At 33.3% G+C, this 22,500-nt stretch overlaps 1 protein-coding gene across 1 annotated transcript in view; it reads right to left on the bottom strand.

The window, feature by feature from the left end:
- Positions 1–177: 177 nt before the first annotated feature.
- Tg (Transglutaminase) overlaps positions 178–22,500 on the bottom strand; it is a 62,152-nt gene continuing 39,829 nt past the window's right edge. The window contains exons 2-14 of the mRNA XM_068381993.1: positions 14,461–14,658; positions 13,605–13,723; positions 12,728–12,854; positions 11,764–11,993; positions 10,355–10,772; positions 9,482–9,647; positions 8,886–8,965; positions 7,339–7,483; positions 6,151–6,293; positions 5,377–5,537; positions 4,728–4,867; positions 2,149–2,333; positions 178–826 (exon numbers count right to left, since the gene is read on the bottom strand). Coding sequence (XP_068238094.1) covers positions 759–826; positions 2,149–2,333; positions 4,728–4,867; positions 5,377–5,537; positions 6,151–6,293; positions 7,339–7,483; positions 8,886–8,965; positions 9,482–9,647; positions 10,355–10,772; positions 11,764–11,993; positions 12,728–12,854; positions 13,605–13,723; positions 14,461–14,658 — 2,180 coding nt within the window. The 3' untranslated portion in view covers positions 178–758. The remainder of the gene's footprint in view (positions 827–2,148; positions 2,334–4,727; positions 4,868–5,376; positions 5,538–6,150; positions 6,294–7,338; positions 7,484–8,885; positions 8,966–9,481; positions 9,648–10,354; positions 10,773–11,763; positions 11,994–12,727; positions 12,855–13,604; positions 13,724–14,460; positions 14,659–22,500) is intronic.

The raw sequence follows: 22,500 nt of genomic DNA, 5'->3' as shown, positions 1-22,500 counted from the left end.
TAATTCATATATGATATACAATATATATATATATATATATATATATATATATATATATATATACATACATACATACATATATACATATATACATAGGTACGTATATATATATATATATATATATATATATATATATATATATATATATATATATATATATATATATATTAACCTTGAATCAACACAGTAATCTTAGGTGTAGAAAAAAGTTTTTAGAAGAATCTAGAGAAATTAAACACCATTACGATAAAAAATTAATAGTTGACTTACGATGTAGCATATTCGTAAAGGACAGTTAAATTTCTACTTTACGACACAATTAAATAGATCAATTAAAATTGAAAATATACGTTTCTGCAACAAAAGTACAGCGAAAGAGACCTTAATTTCAGTAAAGTAACTTAATGACAAGTCTATTAAAAACACTACGTACTCATTGGTAACATTACCATTCCCAGTATTATGTTATTGCTGAAAAAAAAAAAAAAAAATCTACCGGTATCTATCAATTAAAAAAAATATATACCACAAAGTGTAAGTCAAACTAAGAAAAATCTATGCAATAGAAAATAAAACTAAATATAATAAAATTCTGTCACTTTCAGAAGACTACGTTTTTAGAAATTTATAATAAAAATAGTCTCACATAATAAAGAACACTAGCTGCTATCACTTTTGGCACTGCCATTCACAGTCTTCTTATGAACTCTATCATGTAATAAAAAAAAAAAATACTACTGATGGTGCTGCCCCTCTTTCTACGCCTCCTCCGTCACTTCTTCGGATGGACTGATATCTGTGGTCGTTGTGGCGTCCCCATTGACATCTGCAGAAGAAATCAGATTATTATTATTATTATTATTATTATTATTATTATCAAAGCTAAACTATTATTATTATCACTATTATTATTATTATTATTATTTTTATCATTATTACTAGTATTATCATGATTATAACTATTATTATTATTATTATTATTATTATTATTATTATTATTATTATTATTAGCAAAGCTAAACTGTTATCATTAGTATTAGTATTATTATTATTATTATTATTATTATTATTTCTATTATTATTACTAGCATTATCATTATTATAACTATTATTATTATTATTATTATTATTATTATTATTATTATTATTATTATTATTATTATTATTATTATCATTACTGAAAGCCTATCTGCAACAATATTTGGAAAAGCAAAATGCTACAAGACAAAATGGCCCAAATAGTGAACCTGAGAAAATGGGTTTTTACATGAAATTATATTGATATAATTATTGTTTGGGAAAATTAATGAAGCTAAAACTTTAAATTAAAACATAAGGAAAATATTCTATAATAAATTATAGGTATAACAATACGTTTAAATTGCAACTGGATCAATATTTATATAATATAAATTTTCTTCCCATACTAAATCTTCGAATTTTAAAAGTGAAATGTGCATTCACTAGAAATTTCTTTTAAGATCTTGTTATTTGTTAATTTTCTTTATTTTCTTGTTAAAGTTATTTATTAATTTCTTCCATGGTAAAAAATTCTTCGTATTCCTTCTTGGCTAAAATAATTTATTCTATTTAATCTTAACTGGTCTTATTCCTAAATGAAATAATAAATATGTGTGCATTAAATACTACATTTTCCAGAAATGAAGATTTTAATTTAATAATTTAATTAAATTTAATAAATATAATAATTAAGTGGTAAAAAATGCTTCGTATTCTTTCTTGGCTAAAATAATTTATTTAATCTTAACTGGTCTTATTCCCAAATGGAATCATAAACACGTGTTTTCTAAATACTACATTTTCCAGAAATGAAGATATTAATTTAATAAATTAATTCAATTTAATAAATATAATAATTAAGAGATTAACCAGCCCAATCAGCCAAGCCTGATTCTTACAGAGTTGGCCCAGTTAAAGAGAAAGATACTTAAAGTTAATGAATGAAACAATATAAAATAAATATATATAAAATATATAAAAATCACTTACATTAACGCCAATAAATAAAATTATATAAAATAAATATAAAGAAAATATGACATATGAATAATTTATTCTATAAAAATCTATGATAAATAGAAATTTAAATCTTGTTTAAGTATTCAAATTCTCAAAACATTAACTCACGATTGTCTGTGCCATTGGTAGCAGGAACAGGGTCCGGCTCCTGTGCAGGAGAGACCTGGACTGTCAACATGCCGTCCACATCCTCCAGCTGACGGGAGTCGAACGTTACGCTGATTGTTCTCTCGCCCTTGATTGTGGGCGTGATTGTGAAATCACAAGCCACTTCGCCGCCCACGGGAACTGCACTGTTAGGATAAGGGAAAAATATGAGAATTATTCAAAAATTAAAATTAAAAAATAAATTATTTGTATTTTTCCTAACTACAGTACACAGAATTATTCAAAAATTAAAATTCCAGAAAAAAATAAATTGTATTTTTCCTAATTATACAACCCCTTTCTGATGGGGATACCTTAATGTGGTGAAAGAGTTTGCCTATTATTATTATTATTATTATTATTATTATTATTATTATTATTATTATTATTATTATTATTATTACTGGCTACCTATGCTACAACCGTAGTTGGAAAAGTAGAATGCTTTAAGCCCAAGGGCTCCAACGGGGAAAAATAGCCTAGCGAGGAAAGGAAACAAGGAAATAAATAAACTTCATGAGAAGTAATAACAATCAAAACAAAATATTTTAAGATCATTAACAATATCAAATTAGATCTATCATATATAAACTATAAAAAACTTCATAAAAGCAAGAGGAAGAGAAACAAGATATAAATAGTGTGCCAGAGTGTACTCTCAAGCACGAGAACTCTAATCCAATACAGTGGAAGGCCATGGTACAGAGGTTATGACACTACCCAAGACTAGAGAAAAATGGTTTGATTTTGGAGTGTTCTTCTCCTAGAAGAGCTGCTTACCATAGCTAAAGTCTCTTTTATCCTTAACTAAAGGAAAGTAGCCACTGAACAATTACATTACAGTAGTTAACCCCTTGAGCGAAGAAGAATTGTTTGGTAATCTCAGTGTTGTCAAGTGTATGAGGACAGAGTCGAATGTGAAAAGAATAGGCTAGACCAGGGATGGGGAACCTCCGGCCTTAAGGCCGCATAATGGCCTTCTGGACCATCAAGTGCGGCCTTTGATATATGTAAAGTATGTGTAGTATATTTCTGCTTTGACACTGAATATTTGAAATCATTCTACTGAATGTACACACATACAAATATGTACACACAGACAATAGGAAATTGTGTTCAGTGATGTACCTCCCAGAGAATAGAAGCAATTTTTCATTGAATTCAATGAATCCTAACTTAATTCAACTAGCAGTTTTTCCTTGTCAGCTGCAACAGCTGTAGTGTCAGCTGTAACAGCTGTTGTAGCTGACAAGGAAAATTTGGTAGTTGCAGTATGTGAGTGATTTAACGTGTGATGGACGAGAGAGTTCCTGTTTTGTCCATCTCTTAACTGTGATCTGTTAGTTTTAGATGAGTCAACAGGTTCCAGATTTTTTGGCATAAAAATATTTTATTTGTGCTTTCACTGATGAGTTTTGATTGTATGAAAAACAGCTTCCCTTAGGTAACCTTAACGCAAGGACAAGAGGAACAGACATTTTAACAACTTCAATAAGCAATGTCACAAAGGAGGACTAAATGTTACTTCCTTATAATAATAAGTTATGTACTGATGGTGTTCCAGGTATGCTGGCTAAAACTAGGGATTTATTGAACATCTTAAGAAAGCAAATAATTGATTGTTTTCAATGAAAACAGCTAAGTGTGTTTAAACAGATAAATTATTCTACTAGGATGTTTCATTTTTTTATGAGATGTGATTGTTTAAAAAGTACCTACTTGCCAATATAAGATATTTAAAAAGGTTATATTGTTGATATTTATAAGCTATCTTTTCCAAAAGATTAATATTATTTTATTTATCACTTCAATAAAAAGAACCTACTTGCTTAACTAAAGTAATTTGAAAATGACATGCTTTAGACATTATTAATTTACTTACGGTAGTTTAAAAACTACCTAAACTTGAATGAAATATTTTAAAACAGTTTTCAATATAATTCATTTACTGATTACTTCTACAAAAAGTACTTAATTCAAATATTTGAAATTGTAATGCTTTAAATTTTTATAAACCTGTCACTTTCTTTAGATTACTAATAAATTACTTGGAGAATAAAATAACCAACAAAATTCTATGCGGCCTCAAGGAGCATTGAGGAATTGCAAGATGGCCTTCATCCATAAAATGGTTCCCCACCCCTGGGCTAGACTATTCGGTGTATGTATAGGCAAAGAAAAATTAGCCGTAACCAGAGAGATGGATGCAATGTACTACTGTTTGGTCAGTCAAAGGATCCAATAACTCTCTAGCGGTAGTTTGATTTTGGCCAACACTATAAGTACAAGGGCTCCAACAGGGAAAATAGCCCAGTGAGGAAAGGAAATAAGGAAAGATAAAATAGTGTGCCTGAGTGTACCGTCAAGCAAGATAACTCTAACCCAAGACAGTGGAAGACCAAGGTAGAGAGGCTATGGCACTACCCAAAACTAGAGAACAATGCTTTGATTTTGGCCAACACTACCAAACTAGGCCATGACAACGAAAACATCCACAATTACAAATCTAATTAATATGGAGATAAATGACTGCCACTTACTCTTTTATCCTGACGAACTGGATCTTGGTGAGACCACCTCCCTGGATCATGAACAATCCTTTCGTGAGGGCAATGGGAAGAGGGTTCTTGAAGCTGGCTCGGCACTTGGTTTCCTGCTTGACTGTGAGTTCGCTTGGGCACTGAAAGAGAAAGATCACAGTCAAAATCTAATCATTTCTAAGTTATTATTATTATTATTATTATTATTATTATTATTATTATTATTATTATTATTACTAGCTAAGCTACAACCCTAGTCAGAAAAGCAAGATGCTATGAGCCATGGGCTCCAACAGGAAAAAATAGCCCAGTGAGGAAAGAAAATAAGAAAATAAATAAACGATATGAGAAATAATGACTAATTACGATTAAAATATCTTAATAACATCAAAACAGATATTTCATATATAAACTATAAAAAAAAAATAAAAAATTAAACTATAAAAAGACTTATGTCAGCCTGTTCAACGATTAGCCCATTTTCTGGCATATCCTAAAATTTACATCAAAATTTCTCCGTAACTTTTTGAGTTGGGCTGGTGACAAATAAAAAAAAAGCCATGCAAACAGACAGCTGTGAAAACATAACCTCCTTGGCAGAGGTAAAAAAAAAAAAAAAAAAAAAAAAAAAAAAAAAAAAAAAACTTACCTCAATTTTGATGTCTGGTTTTCGGACTCTGAAATCATCTTGGGCAAAGTACTCAAAGTCAGTCTGCTTGACCTTGCAGAGGCAAGCAAGGTTGAAGGCACATTGGGTCACCAGTTTATCGTAATATTCGGCAAATGTCACTTCCATGTCGATTACTTCTTCTGCAATTGATATGAGAAAAAGTTAGAAGCGGTCGTAATGTTTTTAATTTATCTCTCCCTCTTTGTGTATATATATATATATATATATATATATATATATATATATATATATATATATATATGTATGTATATATATATATATATATATATATATATATATATATATATATATATATACAAAATTAAACATATATAAAAGGAAAAATTTCAGTAGGAATATGGAAAACTGAAGAACTAAAAAAGAAAAGAATATGAAAATAGAAAAAAGTAGAATAAAAATAAACTTTGATGGAAAGAAAACAAGAAAACGGAAAAGGTGGAGAAGGGAGAATGAAAACAAAAGAAACATAAAATCAAAATCAGGAAAAACATTAAGTAAATAAAAGACGGAAAAAACGGCAAGGGAAAATAGATGGAAGGGAAAAACTGAAGAAAAAGTATGGTCTAACATGAAGGAGAAAACCACAAAGAAAGAAAATCTCTTATCAGAATCTTAAAAAAGAAAGAAATACTTTCGAAAGCCAATACATACTGCTACGAGCCTTCATGGTTACATCATGTTTATATCTTATGAGAATCTTAAAAATAAATGTCTTTGACACCCAATACTTACTGGAACGAGCCTTCATGGTGACTTCCTGCTTGTGTTTCTTGACCAGATCCTTGACAGCTCCTGTGTACTGCATGGAGTCGGCCCTGAGGACGACCTCCACGTCGTAGTCCTTGTCGCCCTTGTTCTCGATGATGACCGTAACCCTGGAAGAGAATCGAGGTTGAATTATTTAGTTCGAAATAACTGGAAAGGGGTTCTGAACTAGAGATTCCCAACCTGGGGTAAATGTACCACCAGTGGTATACATTTTTACTTTTCATGGGGTACATTGGATCTGAGAGAATATTATTATTATTATTATTATTATTATTATTATTATTATTATTATTATTATTATTATTATTAGCTAAGCTACAACCCTACTTTAAAAAGCAGGATGCTAATAGCCCAAGGGCTGTAACAGGAAAAATAGCATAGTGAGAAAAGGAAATCAGGAAAAAGATACAATAATGCACCCGTGTGTACTCTCATGCAAGAGAACTCTAACCCAAAACAGTGTAAGATCATGGTACAGAGGCTATGGCACTACCCAAGACCAAGCGGAAAGTTGCCATTGAACAATTACATTGCAGTAGTTAATCCTTACAGTGAAGAAGCATTTTTCGGTTATCCTTGCGTTGCAAGGTGTATGAGGACAGGAGAATGAGTAAAGAAAAGGACAAACTATTCAGTATATGTTTTTGGGGTCTCTTATATTAATTGCTTTCCTAAACTGGAGTGGGTAAAATACAATTAAGATAAAATTCACGATATACAATGTAAAGTACGTTTTAAAATAACATTTCTATTGCAGTCTTTAAGATTGAATTCTTTACTGTGTCATTAATGGCATTTTTCATAATTCCTTATGAATAATGGCGAGCAATTTTGCTTTCGATCCGATATTATAATTTATTAAAAGTTTCAAAAGTAGAGAGCTTTCGTATTTTTAAACTTTCTGAATATACCACTGCATGGATAAGTCTGTATCTATCTAATACAGTATTTATCTAATAAAGTAATATTAGATAAATACAGTAATAATAATACAGTAATAATAATTAAGAAATATACTATTAACAACAATAATGTTACCAATACCGAAAAGTAGGAATTATGATAGTAATACTAAAAAATCAAACAGACGAAAAGAACTATAACTTTAACTATAACAATAAAGGTAATAAAATATAGAGCATCAATACTCACTTGAAGGGTTGACCAATAACGATATCATCGTTCATCTGTAAGTCGAATTCAACATCTTCCAACTCCTCGTTCAGGTAATACCTAGCGAAGGTATTCTCGCACATCCTAAGGGCGTTGCGCATGACGTCTCTCTCCTCTCGTGAGTCTTATCAAAGAAGAAGAATATAAATTCACTTTTCTGGTATTGTTTATGTTCAGTTTTGTGAGATTGAATTTTAAATATATATCATTAAATATACAATATATATATATATATATATATATATATATATATATATATATATATATATATACATATATATATCTATATATATATATAGATATAGATATAGATACAAATATATATATATATATATATATATATATATATATATATATATATATATATATATATATATAGATAGATAGATAGATAGATAGATAGATATAGATATAGATACATATATATATATAAATATATATAATATATATATATATATATAAATATATATATATATATATATATATATATATATATATATATATATATATATATATACACACACACACGCATGACGTCCCTCTCCTCTCGTGATTTTAAAGGACTAAAGGTTTAGAGGCCACTCATGAATGGTAGGTGCAATGGACAGTGACATTGCCCTATCAAGCAAGACAATGCCCTAGACACTGTTCAGCGCCCAATCCTCACTGCACCCAAGCTAGGACCAAGGAAGCCCAGGCAATGGCTGCTGAAGACTCAGCAGCTAGACCTATAGGCTCCCCCAAAGCCCATCTTTAGCTCACAAGGATGGTGAGGTTGCAGCGATCAAATGAACTAACAATTTTGAGCGAGAATCGAACCCCAGCCTGGCATTTATCAGTCAGGGACGTTACCGCATCGGCCTCCATAAAAATAGTATTCATCTACTTGATTTTGATATATACGTCATTGAATTTGGGACGTACGTCGTTGAATTTGGGACATACGGCATTGAATTTGGGACATACGTCGTTGAATTTGGGACATACGGCATTGAATTTGGGACATACGTCATTGAATTTGGGACGTACGTCGTTGAATTTGGGACATACGGCATTGAATTTGGGACATACGTCGTTGAATTTGGGACATACGGCATTGAATTTGGGACATACGTCATTGAATTTGGGACATACGTCCGTGAATTTGGGACATACGCCATTGAATTTGGGACATACGCCATTGAATTTGGGACATACGCATTGAATTTTGGACATACAGCATTGAATTTGGGACATACGCCATTGAATTTTGGACATACGTCATTGAATTTGGGACATAAGGCATTGAATTTGGGACATACGTCATTGAATTTGGGACATACGGCATTGAATTTGGGACATGCGGCATTGAATTTGGGACATACGCCATTGAATTTGGGACATATGGCATTGAATTTGGGACATACGCCATTGAATTTGGGACATACGCATTGAATTTGGGACATACGTCATTGAATTTGGGACATACGGCATTGAATTTGGGACATACGCCATTGAATATACAAAAGTATCTAAAGAATTCTTACCTTCAGCGAATTTGTAGCAATCTGTGACATCTTCGCGCATGTGTCGTCCGGCAGCCTTGGTACTGATGAGTTTCCCGATTCTGTAAGGTCGTTTTGGGTCAGTACATTACAAGGAATTATGACTCAAATAGACAAGAAATAACCAAATAATGTATCAGGATCCGTGAAGAGGAGAAAAAATTATTTGTTTTTATTTGACAGTTTTCTATCGAGTTCCTTATTCATTATTCGGACTTCTCTATTATTATTATTATCATTATTATTATTATTATTATTACTAGCTAAGCTACAACCCTAGTTGGAAAAGCAAGATGCTTTAAGCCCAAGGGCTCCAACAGGGAAAAATAAACCAGCGAGGAAAGGAAATCAGGAAATAAATATACCACATGAGAAATAATGAACAATTAAAACAAAATATTTTAAAAACATCATCATCATTAAAACAGATATTTCATATATAAACTATAAAAAGACTTATATCAGCCAGTTCAACATAGAAACATTTGCTGCAAGTTTGAACTTTTGAATTATAGAGCATCAATAGAGCTAAATATACACCTATTAAGCAATGCACATCACCAAATAGACAAACTCACCCTCCAGTTTTCTTTCCAAGCAGCTTCATTGGCTGAGATGGGCCTCGGTACTTCCAGAATAACTTATCAGCATTGACTTCGGCAAAGACGAATGGTACGTCGTACGGGCGTTTGATGTCTCCCTTTTTAATGGCAGCCAGAGGAGCGGGACCACAGCGGTACTGACCTGTGAGGAAATTTGTTAATCATAATCAACTAAAAGTATATACAATGAAATAATGTCTGATAGATTTTGTAGGTTTGAGAACAAAGCACTCAGAAGAATATTGGGACTTGAATGGCAGGACAGGATTAGAAATGAAACTATGAGATATTACTCGAGTGCCATATGTGGATGAGAATATGTTGAGGGATAGATGGAGATTGTTTGGGCATGCTCTTCGCACTCCCAAAGAGAAATTAGTTCACCAAACGTTCAAATGGGTTCCACAAGGCACTAGAAGAGTTGGCAGATTCAGGCCTAAATGGCTGAGGACTACGAAAAAGCAGGATATGATGAATGGAGAACCATTGAATTACGGTTTTTTTAACTGCATTTTTCCACCAAAATTGGTTATGCTGTGCTTTCACGGTGAAAATAAAGTCAAAATATTGAGCAATAGATTAAAATAGTCAAAATATTGTGCAATAGATTAAAATAGTCAAAATGGTGTGCAATAGATTAGAATACAGACAAAATATTGTGTAAAAGATTAAAATATTGTGCAATAGATTAGAATAGTCAAAATACTGTGCATTAGATTAAAATAGTCAAAATATTGTAATAGATTAAAATATTAAGATTTAATCATCTCCAAATGAGGCTGCTAATTGCCATTTTCCAATTAAACCTCCAAGAAAGAAAATCAAAGCAAAACGCCACCCTTTCCTTACCATCACTCTCCTCCTGCGGGGTGGCATCAATCACCTGCCATCCGTCGTACTCCGACCCGATGTCCTCTCTCCTCATCCAGACCTCGTTCCAGACGTGGAAGTTCCAGACAGAGTCATTGTTGAGGTTATCCATGACTTTGCCTTCGTCGTCGAAGAAGTAATCGATGGTCAGGGAATTGTGGGTGTCGTGGGCGGATTCGAAGTTGGTGATGGGGCGGCAGGGTATGCCCAGGGCCCTGCAGGCCGTGGTCACCACTCCGGAGAACACCCAGCACTGTCCGTACTTCACGGGCTTCTTGGTCTTGTAGAACTCCTGGAAGATCAGTTGCGAGCCAGCCCATTTCACGGGGGAGGTGCCGCCCGAGTAATCGTCAGACCAGTTGCCCACCAGGACGCCTGCGTCGTCGGGAGAGTTGACCTGGAAATGTCGAGGGCTGAATAAGGTTCTGTTTATCGTTACCTCCGCCAACGAAGTTGGAAGAAGTTTATGTTTTTCCCCCTGTTTTTACATTTGTATGTGAAAACCCTTCTTGGCCACAATTTTAATCGTAGAGTAATGAAACTTACAGGGATTAACTGTTATGTAAAAAGATTGAAATGATTAAATTTTGGAAGGTCAGGGGGATAAAGGTTAAGGTCACGGTTAAGCAAAATATCCAATTCACGTAATCTAGCATAAGTCTGTACACCGTTGTCACAGAGACTTCAAACTTGGTTCATATTTGAGTGTGTGAAAATCCACGCCAATTACTACATGTTAAGGTCAAAGGGTTTAAATAATACGTTATTTAACAGCTTCCTTTGGTTTTAGTTAGTGAATTCGGACCTTGTGAGGTTGTACCTTGGAGGAATCCATTATTCCTCCAAGGTCTGTTCTGGGGCCTGGAAGGTTATTCAGCATAAATGTGCAACTGTGGAAACTCCCGAATTTGCACTTTAAAGTAAGATTCATAAGAAGTTAGACAGTAAGATGAGAGAAAACTACTGAGACCAAATGTATAGCAAAGTGATAAAAAATAAGTGCAGCTAGGGGACGAAGGGACGCTGCAAAGATCCTTAAATAATGCCTACAGCGTACCGCATGAGGGGCACTGAAAGCACTAACCACTTACGGAGTTCCTTTAGTTTTAAGCCTTCTCTTTGTTCCTTCTTGTTCTTGTCGAAGTCGGTTTAGGGTAATCAAGAGCATTCGGGTGTTTTTGGTGTCAACTATCCAGCACTACACACTTACGGGATTCCTTTAGATTTAAACCTTCTCTTTTTCCTTCTTGTTCTAAGTCAGTTTAGGGCAATTAAGAGCGTTCTGGTGTCCTTGGTGTCGAATATCCCTCATCCTTTACAACCCTAGCCATTTTAATAACAATATACAGTAAAGTGTACAAATAAAGCCAGTATTCCTCCTTTCTTACCCCAGCCGAGATAGCCCGAGACACATTGACAGCGTCTGCCCTGTTGGCCGGCGACATCTTACACACAGTGGTCAAAACTTCCAGCACGCATTCCAGGATGTTCTCTTCGTACTGGGCAAAGTTCCAGGGACAGGGTCTGGAACGCGTGGTGGTTCCACGCCAGATCAGGCCAAAATCGCTCAGGACGTACTCTTGTTTCTCTTTGTCGCTCTCCATGTACACTGTGTCACCTGGACGTCAAAAGTAATTAACATGAGTGAAATGTATTTCAAGAAAGGGTTAAACTTAAAGACAAAACCGATGAACAAAACAAAGAAAAAGACATGAACGAAATGCTTTTAAAGAAAGGAACCTGAAGATAAAACCAATGGAAAAAAAACAAAGAAAAGTACATGAGTAAAATGTATTTCAAGAAAGGGACACAAGAAGATTAATCCGGTGAGAAAAAAGACATCAGATAAAAAAAAATTCCGAAAAAAAAAAATAATTTCCGCTGCGACTGATAAACTTATGTTCTGTTTGGACTACTTAAGACATAAATTATACTTCAGAGGAGTAAATTGATGATTTCAAGTCTACAAATCTAAGCATGAATAGAGACACGTAAATAAAATGTATACTTAAGACCTTGGTTATTATTATTATAATTAATAAAATTATTATTATTATTATTATTATTATTATTATTATTATTATTATTATTATTATTATTATTATTATTATTATTACTTATATTATCAAACTTAATTAAAATTATTATAATTAAGATAATTTTCATTTCTATTGTTACTTTTATTACTATTATTATAAAAACTATTATTATTATTATTATTATTATTATTATTATTATTATTATTATTATTATTATTATTATTATTATTAATGCCTACAAAAATTATCAATACTAAAATGATCAAAATTATTAAAATTATTAAAGTATTATCATCAGATATTGTTTCCTTACCTTCGCACCATGGATTGAAGAGGAGGTAGAAACCATCTTTGCATGGGTAGTTGTGAATCGTGTCTCCTGATTGGATGTCGACGTCCAAGTTCCATTTGCCAATGATTGCCTTCGGAGATGTCAAGACCTAGTGGGGAGATACAATAGTATGATTTATCTGAAGTGTTATAGAAATCAAGGACTAAGTATGAATGTCTTTGATGTAAAGCTATCATGTATAGTGGTTATGAACGTAGATTCATTTCAAGGACTTTCTCAACTGTAGGATAAGAGACATACATAATTACGAAGCATTAACTCAGGCAATATACGAAAATGATAAAAAATATTCAAATGTTGCTGCAATTTAAGGGTTTACTCAAATTAAGAACAATACAAATTTTTGTCTTTATAATCATTTTACGCAATTTGGAGGCTAAATTATAAACTTAAAGTTATCACAAAACAATAAAAACTGGTAAAAAATAAGAAATGTAAAATGACTGCAAAAAGTTTCACATCAAAAGACTTATTCGTTAACATTATTTCTAGTAAAATAGAAAAAATGTAAAACAATAACTACTGGTTCAAAAAATTTCACATCAAAAGAAATTCATTAACAACATTATTTCTAGTAAATTAGAAAAAATGCAAAATAATAACTAGAACAAGTTTCAAATCAAATGACTTATTAAAAAAGAAATTCTAGTAAAACAGAAATAAATGTAAAATAATAACTACTAAAACAAAATCACATCAAAATAAATTTATTAACATTATTTCTAGTAAAACGGAAAAAAATCTAAAATAACAAAAAAAGTTTCAAATCAAATGACTTATTCATTAACAGTGGCTCCAATAAAAGAACCTATTAAATAAAGGTAGTTTTATTTCATACCTGAACCGTCATGGAATTCTCGTCTGAGCAAACCAGCGTTGTCTTCCACCCGCTCGAGGATTCCATGTCAATTCCCACGCCGATTTGGGTTCCATTGCCGAAATTGGGTTTCTTGGCGTCTGGGAGATGAAGAATGAAGAATAAATGGTGGTGTGGATTCATACAGAAATGTAAATTGGGGAATGTAGAATTTCGATAAAATATCAGTCATACTTTCACTGATAATGATTGTTATCACAATTTTCTATAAATTTGATATATCAGTATAGCATATGGGAATAAACTCAACTTTTTAATAATCAAAAGATATATATCTAATATTATGTTAAAATATCTAGAGTAAAATAAACATGTCTTGATATGAAAAAAAAAAAAAAAACGCTCAGACACTGCATAAAGAGAGAAATCCTTTAAAGACCTATAATACTTTTGGACAGGCTTTTTATAAGACCAAAGAGACTTTATAACCTCTCTCAACATGTTCTTTATCATTTATCCTCTCCTTTATCATCTCTGAAGGTCGAAAGGTCCCTCATGAACGACAGAGGCAGGGGACAATTATATTGCCCTATTAAGCTGGACAATGTCCTAGAGACTGACCATACATACATATTATGATCAGCGCCCAAGCCCCTCTCCACACAAGCTAGGACGAAGGAGGGCCAGGCAATAGCTGCTGATGACTCAGCAGTTAGACCTACAGGCGCCACCAAACTCCCCAATCCTTAGCTCACAATGATAGTGAGGTTGCAGCAACCGAGTTTGAGCTGGACTCGAACAACCCCAGTCTGGCGCTCACCAGTCCGAGACGTTACAACATCGGCCACCACAACCACGGTATTAAATGTTCCCTTACCTGCCACTGTGAAGACGAGGGAGAGCTTGTCCTTTTCGGCATCGTAAGTTCGATTCGTCTTCAAGATGAGCGTGAATTCTTGGCCCCTCCTTATCACGAGACGTGGCTCTGCTCTTTCGACGAGTTCGTACTCGTCCGTGTGGTGGTCGGCGCTGTTCTTCGCTACCGCCAAGTCGAAGCTCTTCACTGCCAAGTATTCTGCCAAAAAGAACGACACCTCTGGTTATAGCGGACGTTTGCAATTTGCCTCTTTGATTTCAGTTGATAGGAAAGATGGGTGAAAGGAGAGTGTGGACAGTCATCTAACTAATCATGGCAGGGAATAGTTTGGAAAGTTATGTATTTGCATGAGTGATGTAAAGAATGGTTTAATGACATTATTATTTATATGAAGGTAATGCTTTGTTGTTATGGTCTGAAAGTTAATCTATAATATTTTTTTTTTTTAATTTCACTTTTTCTTTTCTGGTATTCTTGGGAACCGGCGTAGTATTTTTTTTTTCTTATGCTGGCACTTTTTTTGCATTTTGCTTCTGGTACAGTTGGCTTCATTAATTCAGGTACCTGACCTCTCCTTAGCTTCCCGTAAAGTGTACTAAAATTAATGAAGCCAACTGTACCATCAACATTTTGGCTCCTATCGTTGATAACATTCTTTTTGTTTTATTCTCATCATTTATTTATTTCCTTATTTCCTTCCCTCACTGGGCTATTTTTCCCTATTGGAGCCCTTGGGCTTATAGCATCTTGCTTTTCCAACTAGGGTTGTAGCTTGGCTAGAAATAATAATAATAATAATAATAATAATAATAATAATAGTTATTTGCGACCTAGTCTGAAAGGTGAGAGTCCATGCTGGCATAAGGCCTGCTTAAGTCAAGTACTAGATTTACTGCAAGACTTGTCTTAACATAGTATTTTCTATGGTATGTGCATTTAGTTGCGCTGCATAGATACTTCGTGATAATTTCTAACACCTAGAAAGAATATATTTAACTTACAAAGTTAGTTCAATAAAAGAATAAACTATTTCACTTTAAACATATGTTATACCTTAAAACGTAGGTTCTCTTAATTTAAGCAATAGAAGAGGCCATAAATTGAGCATATTTATCATTAGCATTAATACCTAAATAAAATTCTATTTTTTAGAATTATGAAGACAATTTTGTACAAAGAAATAGTACTATTCAACTAAATTCTGATACCCTACATAACGAATAGCAGAGATTTTTTTCCCGTAAAAATTTTAAGTCCATAAAGATTATTGCGTTCTAAGCACAGTACTTCCCAAAGCACATTTCACCATAAATATCAATAATGTCCCCAATCAGTTTTTATCCAATTCATAATACTGCCAAATAAAGAAAATTTTACCCCATATATTAATAATGTCCAGAACTATTTTATTCCCAATTCAATAATGTCCCCAATCAATTTTTATCCAATTCATAATACTGCCAAATAATAAAAATTTCACCCTATATATCAATAAAGTCCAGAACTATTTTTTCCCAATTCATAATACTGCCAAATAATAAAAATTTTACCCCATATATCAATAATGTCCAGAACTATTTTTTTCCCAATTCATAATACTGCCAAATAATAAATATTTCACCCTAAATACCAATAATGTCCCCGACCACTTTTCCAATTCATAATACTGCCAAATAATAAATATTTCACCCTAAATACCAATAATGTCCCCGATCACTTTTCCAATTCATAATACTGCCAAATAATAAATAATTCACCCTATATACCAATAATGTCCTAACCAATTTTTATCCAATTCATAAAACTGCCAAATAACAAAGCAAAAAAAAAAAAATCTCAAGCCTAAAACATTTCATCCTAAACATACCAAATACCTCACTTAGCATAATACAACCCTTAAAACATTTCATAGCAAAGCAAAAACCACATTTCACATTAAGGATTAACACAACCCGTATCTGCCCCGATTCACTTAAAAAACCCTTTCATGGGACTCTTAAGCTACTGCCTGCACCATTCGTGAGAAGTGGCGGGACCCTCTTCTGAAAAGTACCCCGTCAGATCCTCAATGGAGTGAATTACTTTCCATGTCAACTTCAATGGTGTGTGCGTGCGTGCGTGCGTGAGAGTATGTCTCCCCAGATGCATTTGTTGAGAAAGGACGGAATGATAACATTCCAACGGTACGTCCTTTTAAATTTTCTTATTGCTGCTAACAAGGAAAATTAGGGAGCTGTCACTGAAATAGAGGTTTTCGAATGTGTAATGTCTAGTTTTCTTCATTTTCGTTCGTCGTCGTTTCCGTGTTGGTTAATGGCTTGAAGTGTGTCATGACGTTGTTTGAGACGAGGAGAGTTACATTGAATGGAACAGTCAGTCAGTCATACCAGATCTTAAACCAAAGCAAGAAAGGTCCTTTTCAGCAGTAATCTTAGTAATCTCCTCTATATGATAAAGAGCAAGTTTCTGTATATATATATATATATATATATATATATATATATATATATATATATATATATATATATACATACGTATATACAGTATATATATATATATATATATATATATATATATATATATATATATATATATATATATATATATACATACATGCATGCATACATATATATATATATATATATATATATATATATATATATATATATATATATATATATATATATATATACATACAGGTGTATATATATATATATATATATATATATATATATATTCGGTCACACTCAGCGGCATTGCCAGACACATAACTACTCGGTTTTCCCTGTCCCTCGGCTAGGGATGAGAGAGAGTAGTCATACCCGAGTCAGAGATTTTGTAATTTGGAAAAGAGGAGGGGGTGGGAAGGGTTGAATGTGTGTGCACGTTTTTGTGTAAATCTGTCTGAATATCTAGCTGTCCTTTTTTTTGACGAGACGCGCGCACTAGTAAGGAAAGAAAAGGCATACTTTCCTCAAGTAATAACGATTCCTTTTTTTTACTTAGGCTAATCTTGCAGTCGGTTTGTTTTTAGAAACCACGACAAACAAAGCATACGCTTGTGTGAACTTAGCTCATTTTGGGAGACATTGCCGAATCATCATGATCAAACGTGAGAAGCTTCGTGTAAACATCTGAGAAAGGGTGAGATGTTCACACATTCGAAGTTTAGGGTTTCTTTCTTTCATGAGAATGTTAGTGTTGTACATACTGCTAAAGTTAAAGTGTACACTGTTTAAAATATACCACGATTTTAATGGGAAATTCTCCGTAACTATATACTGTTCTTAGCCGTATTTCAGTAAAATACAGGCGACCGTAATGCTACCAAACTTCGCTATATCTTTTAAGGGCTGGTGACTGTAGTATAAATCCTCTGCGTCAGTATACCGGTTTTTAGAACAGTAAATGTCTGGCAACATTTATACCAGGATTTTTACTGCTTTTTACGGAAGATTTTTAACAGTGTATCTACCCAAGACAGGATTCGAACTTATGCCCTTCAGGTTTTAATACAGAAGTGATCGTTGACTCGTTCATTCGACCATCAAAAATGAGATCAGTTGATTTCGACTTGGTTGAACATATTCATGCCGAATTCAGGTTTTCGTTCTTAACATCGAAATTAACGCATCTCCATACCCTACCTAGCATGGCAATGCCTTAGAGGCTGACCATACATACATATGATCAGCACCCAAGAACCCTCTCCATCCAAAATAGGACCAGGGAAGGCTAGGCAATGGCTGCTGATGACTCAGGAGGTAGAGATATAGGCTCCTCCAAACCGCCCATTCTAGCTCACAAGGATGGTGAGGTTGCAGACACTACAAGAAGCTATTGAGCTTGAGTGGGACTCGAATCCCAGTCCGGTAGATTACCAGACAGGGACGTTTCCCATAGACCAGCACAACTCTACTGTCTTGTCACCAACTGGTTCATCCGACTATAAATAAGCATCAGTCTGCTATGGTCAAGAGAAGGAGCATTAGATGGGGTTACTAACCTCACACCTACTATGGAGTTTGTAGGCACACACAAACACACACACACACGTATATATATATATATATATATATATATATATATATATATATATATATATATATATATATATACTGTATAGATGCATATATATACATATATATACATATATATATATATATATATATATAATTATATATATACATATATAAATATATATATATATATATATATATATATATATATATATATATCCATTTCTGAGTGGAGATACCTTAATGTGCGAAAGGATTTGTGTATCACCATGATCAGCAAAGCTGCACTAGTCAGGGCCACCCATACTACGTTGGTTTGCTGAGAGCTCACACTAAAGCCTCCCACCATCACCAATTCGGAGTTGGCCAGCTTGGTGATGAAAACTGGCCAAACTCCAGACATGAATAAGGGCATGTCTGAGGCCTTTGTCCTGCAGTGAGCTATAAACAGATGTATTTGTTGTTGTTGGTAGTGGTGTGTGTGTGTGTGTGTGTGTGTGTGTGTGTTGAGAGGATGCGTATGTAAACAAGTCTTGTCGTCTGGATCTCATGAAGATGATGCTCCTCATCTGGCAACACTATTGACTGACTTGGCATAGCATCTAAAATGGTTTGTTGATGAAGCCTTAATTAGATTCTTTGATTTCTGATGACCAAGGAAAGACCAGTGCAAATGCGTATTGAGAGAGAGAGAGAGAGAGAGAGAGAGAGAGAGAGAGAGAGAGAGAGAGAGAGAGAGAGAGAGAGAGAGAGAGAGAGAGAAGGTTAACTGAAAATTCATGTTTGTCAGCTCATATCTTAAGTGAAATAGAAATGAATGTGTGTGTAAACTATATAAAGAGGGAACATGACTTTAACTATATTATGCAGTATATTTTATTTCCAAATTGAAATAATACAGGTTAACAAAATTTATAAAAATAATGTAAGAAAAGAGGAGAAACAAAATAATCAACTTTAAAGATTCTTTTACCCTCAGCTAACAAAAAGAAAAATGTGAAAGTAAGGAACGGATATAATAGCAAGAACGAGAGTAAAAAGAAGAATTAATAGATACAGACTCTTTGGCTCTTCACTACGAAGAACGCAAAAAGTATAAGTAAAAACGAAGGTACAGAAAAGAAACTATACGAAATAATTCTGGAAAAAAAGACGGCTACTACCAACAGGGTAGATCTCCAAATAAGGTGGATATTGTTCTCATTCTAATCCTTGTGTGGAGAAAAAGAATTAAAAAAAAACCTGTTTGCTTCCGTTAGCATAAAGACGACTGTCCTTATGGATAGGAATGTCCGTCCTTAGGATAGGAATGTTCTGATACTACTATCACTTCGATTCACTTCGTCCCTATTCTGTCGTTGTTCGTTTGGACGAGCCAAACATCAGGGACTGTAACCCAGGGTTGCCAGGTTGGCCTTTTTCAGGCCAAACCCCCCGAATATGGCATTTTTCGTGGTAGACACCTAAATTTGGCCTTTTTGAAATTGGTAACCCTGAAAAGATATATTATTGGCCTTTTTCTACTATTATGTTGGCCTTTTAAAGCTGCAGTTGATCAGACGTTAGCCTTTTTCTCATTTGAAAAACCTGGCAACCCTGCTGTAACCTGTACATCACGAGAAATGGACGAAGCCACGTATCTCATTCTTCAATTAAGTTATTTTTCTTTTTAAAGTCACACCCAATTTCAATTTCTTGAGAAATTACTGCTGCAATGTAACCTTGGTTACGTGCGTCAGTCTCTAGATAATGACAGCTTTCGAATATGACAGGCTACATACGCTGAGAACTGTAAGATTATTAGCATTTTTGTCGCAGCCCAAGGCGAAATCAACCAGATGGGCAGATGGGTACATATTTGTCTTCTCATCCGTCAGTGAAAACTGTAAGATCTCAAAAATTATTTTATGATATATCTCTTATCTTGAGGTATTACCCACCTAAAACAAATAAAATACATTCCTGAGTATTTTGAGATATATATAATTTTCACGAAATCTAAAAGGAGACTGAAGGGGTCAATTTTTTCTAAATAAAATATCACGAAGACTTCAAAATAATTTATTGCTATCATATACTTTGATTGATTGATTGATTACCAGAAAACCTCAAATCAACCAATCAATCAAAATATATGACGGCAATAAAGGATTTACCGAAAACCAAGTTGATGACTTTAGTCAAGAACAGTGCTATTCCTCAACACAGATTCTGCCAGAATTGAAAGGAGAATGCACCTGAGGTCAAGCATTCTCATCACGTCAGAACTGACTATATAAAAAGGAGCGGTAAGTGGTCGACCTTGACGCAAGGTTGGTAGAACAGCGTCACTCTATGATTCAGAGTGATGATCTTCATTCGTTGAGAGTAACATCTGGAGCGAACTGTCATCTCTTGACTGTTTTGGTAATGGTTGTATGGAATTATACAGTAGATATATTTTCATGCTTGAATTGTATTATGATTTTGGACCATATGGTCCGAATTAGGCCATGAACTGCCTCAGTGAAACTGGGGTGGGGGCTTGGACCATAAGGCCCGGTGAAACCGGGGGGGGGACCCCTAGATACACGACGGAACCAAAGTTGAAAGAGATAAGATAGTAAGTTTGGAAAGAAAAGGGAGCGTTATAGGTAACGTAGAAAGCTTAAAAGTGGCTGCAGCTATGGGCTGAGGGGACTCTGAAAAGATCTTTGAAGTAGTGCTTACAGGGCAGCTCATGAAATGCACTACTCATATGGGAAATTAAATTTCTAGAACTTTCCTGGATATGTATATGCATATAGAGTTATAAATAACGTATGTATGTGTATATATATATATATATATATATATATATATATATATATATATATATATATATATATATATATATATATGTGTGTGTGTGTGTGTGTGTGTGTGTATACCGTGTATACATAACTATATATATATTATATATATATATACTGTATATATATATATATATATATATATATATATATATATATATATATATATATATATATAAGTTGCAATTTATTATGTACATTACTTATGGATCATTTTGGTAAAAATAAAGTTGTCACGTTGACATGCAACGCATAAAATATCATACGATTTTTTTTCTATGGATCAATACAAGACATAAGATTTTTTATAGAGCAATACATGATGTATCTTATATGGAACACTAAAACGGAAAGAATATTATGTGGAACAAAGTATTATGTATCAATATCCTTAAATTTGTATGTGGGGAAAATGAATGCACAAGATACATACATGTGTGTAGGTGTTGTTTTTTTTTTTTTTTTTTTTTTTTTTTGTCCGTGCACAAGTTACTCTCGTTATGGTTTTATTTCCAAGAAGCAAATTCAATCTCGTTTAAGTTTCTTTTGTGAGAAGCAAATACAGATGCTTTAAGGAGTTTAGATATAAACAAAAATATTATCACGTCAAAATATCAATTTGATTAATTTGTGGGTAGCTGTGAATAAGTTGTACTAGCTACGAACAGCATAAAAATGCAGATATGCAGCAGTGGAAAAATTAAAAACTAATAAAAAAGATCTAGATAATTTAAACTGTATGAAAAGAACACGTAATAAAACATGGAGAGACATGCAATATTAAAAAATAGCAAAGGCCAAAAAAAAAAAACACACACAGGCAAAATGAAAAATAAACATCAAAAAATTAAAAGAAAGCGTCCAAATTAAAACATACAAGCTACATTTATAACCAACATGCAAAATGAAAAGAATAGATGCAAAATGAAAAGAAATAATACACACAGAGACAAAGAAACAACACAAATATTAGTAGTACATACCCTTTTCAAACTCCACTACACGACCAGCACCACCACCACCCAGGACACAAAAAACAAAAAAAAGCAAAGAGAAGTAAGATTAGATGATATAAATATTATAAGAAAGAGAGAGTGAAAACTTCGAGTTACTGTAAACTTGTCCGATACACTAAACTCCTCAGGGGTCTGAGTAAAACATGCACTTTTGGAAGATAAATTACTGAAGCA

This window comes from Palaemon carinicauda, chromosome 10 (assembly GCF_036898095.1).
Source record: "Palaemon carinicauda isolate YSFRI2023 chromosome 10, ASM3689809v2, whole genome shotgun sequence".
Taxonomy (NCBI): domain Eukaryota; kingdom Metazoa; phylum Arthropoda; class Malacostraca; order Decapoda; family Palaemonidae; genus Palaemon; species Palaemon carinicauda.
Note: the sequence above shows the minus strand (reverse complement) of the source record. Positions and strands in the feature narration are given on the sequence as shown.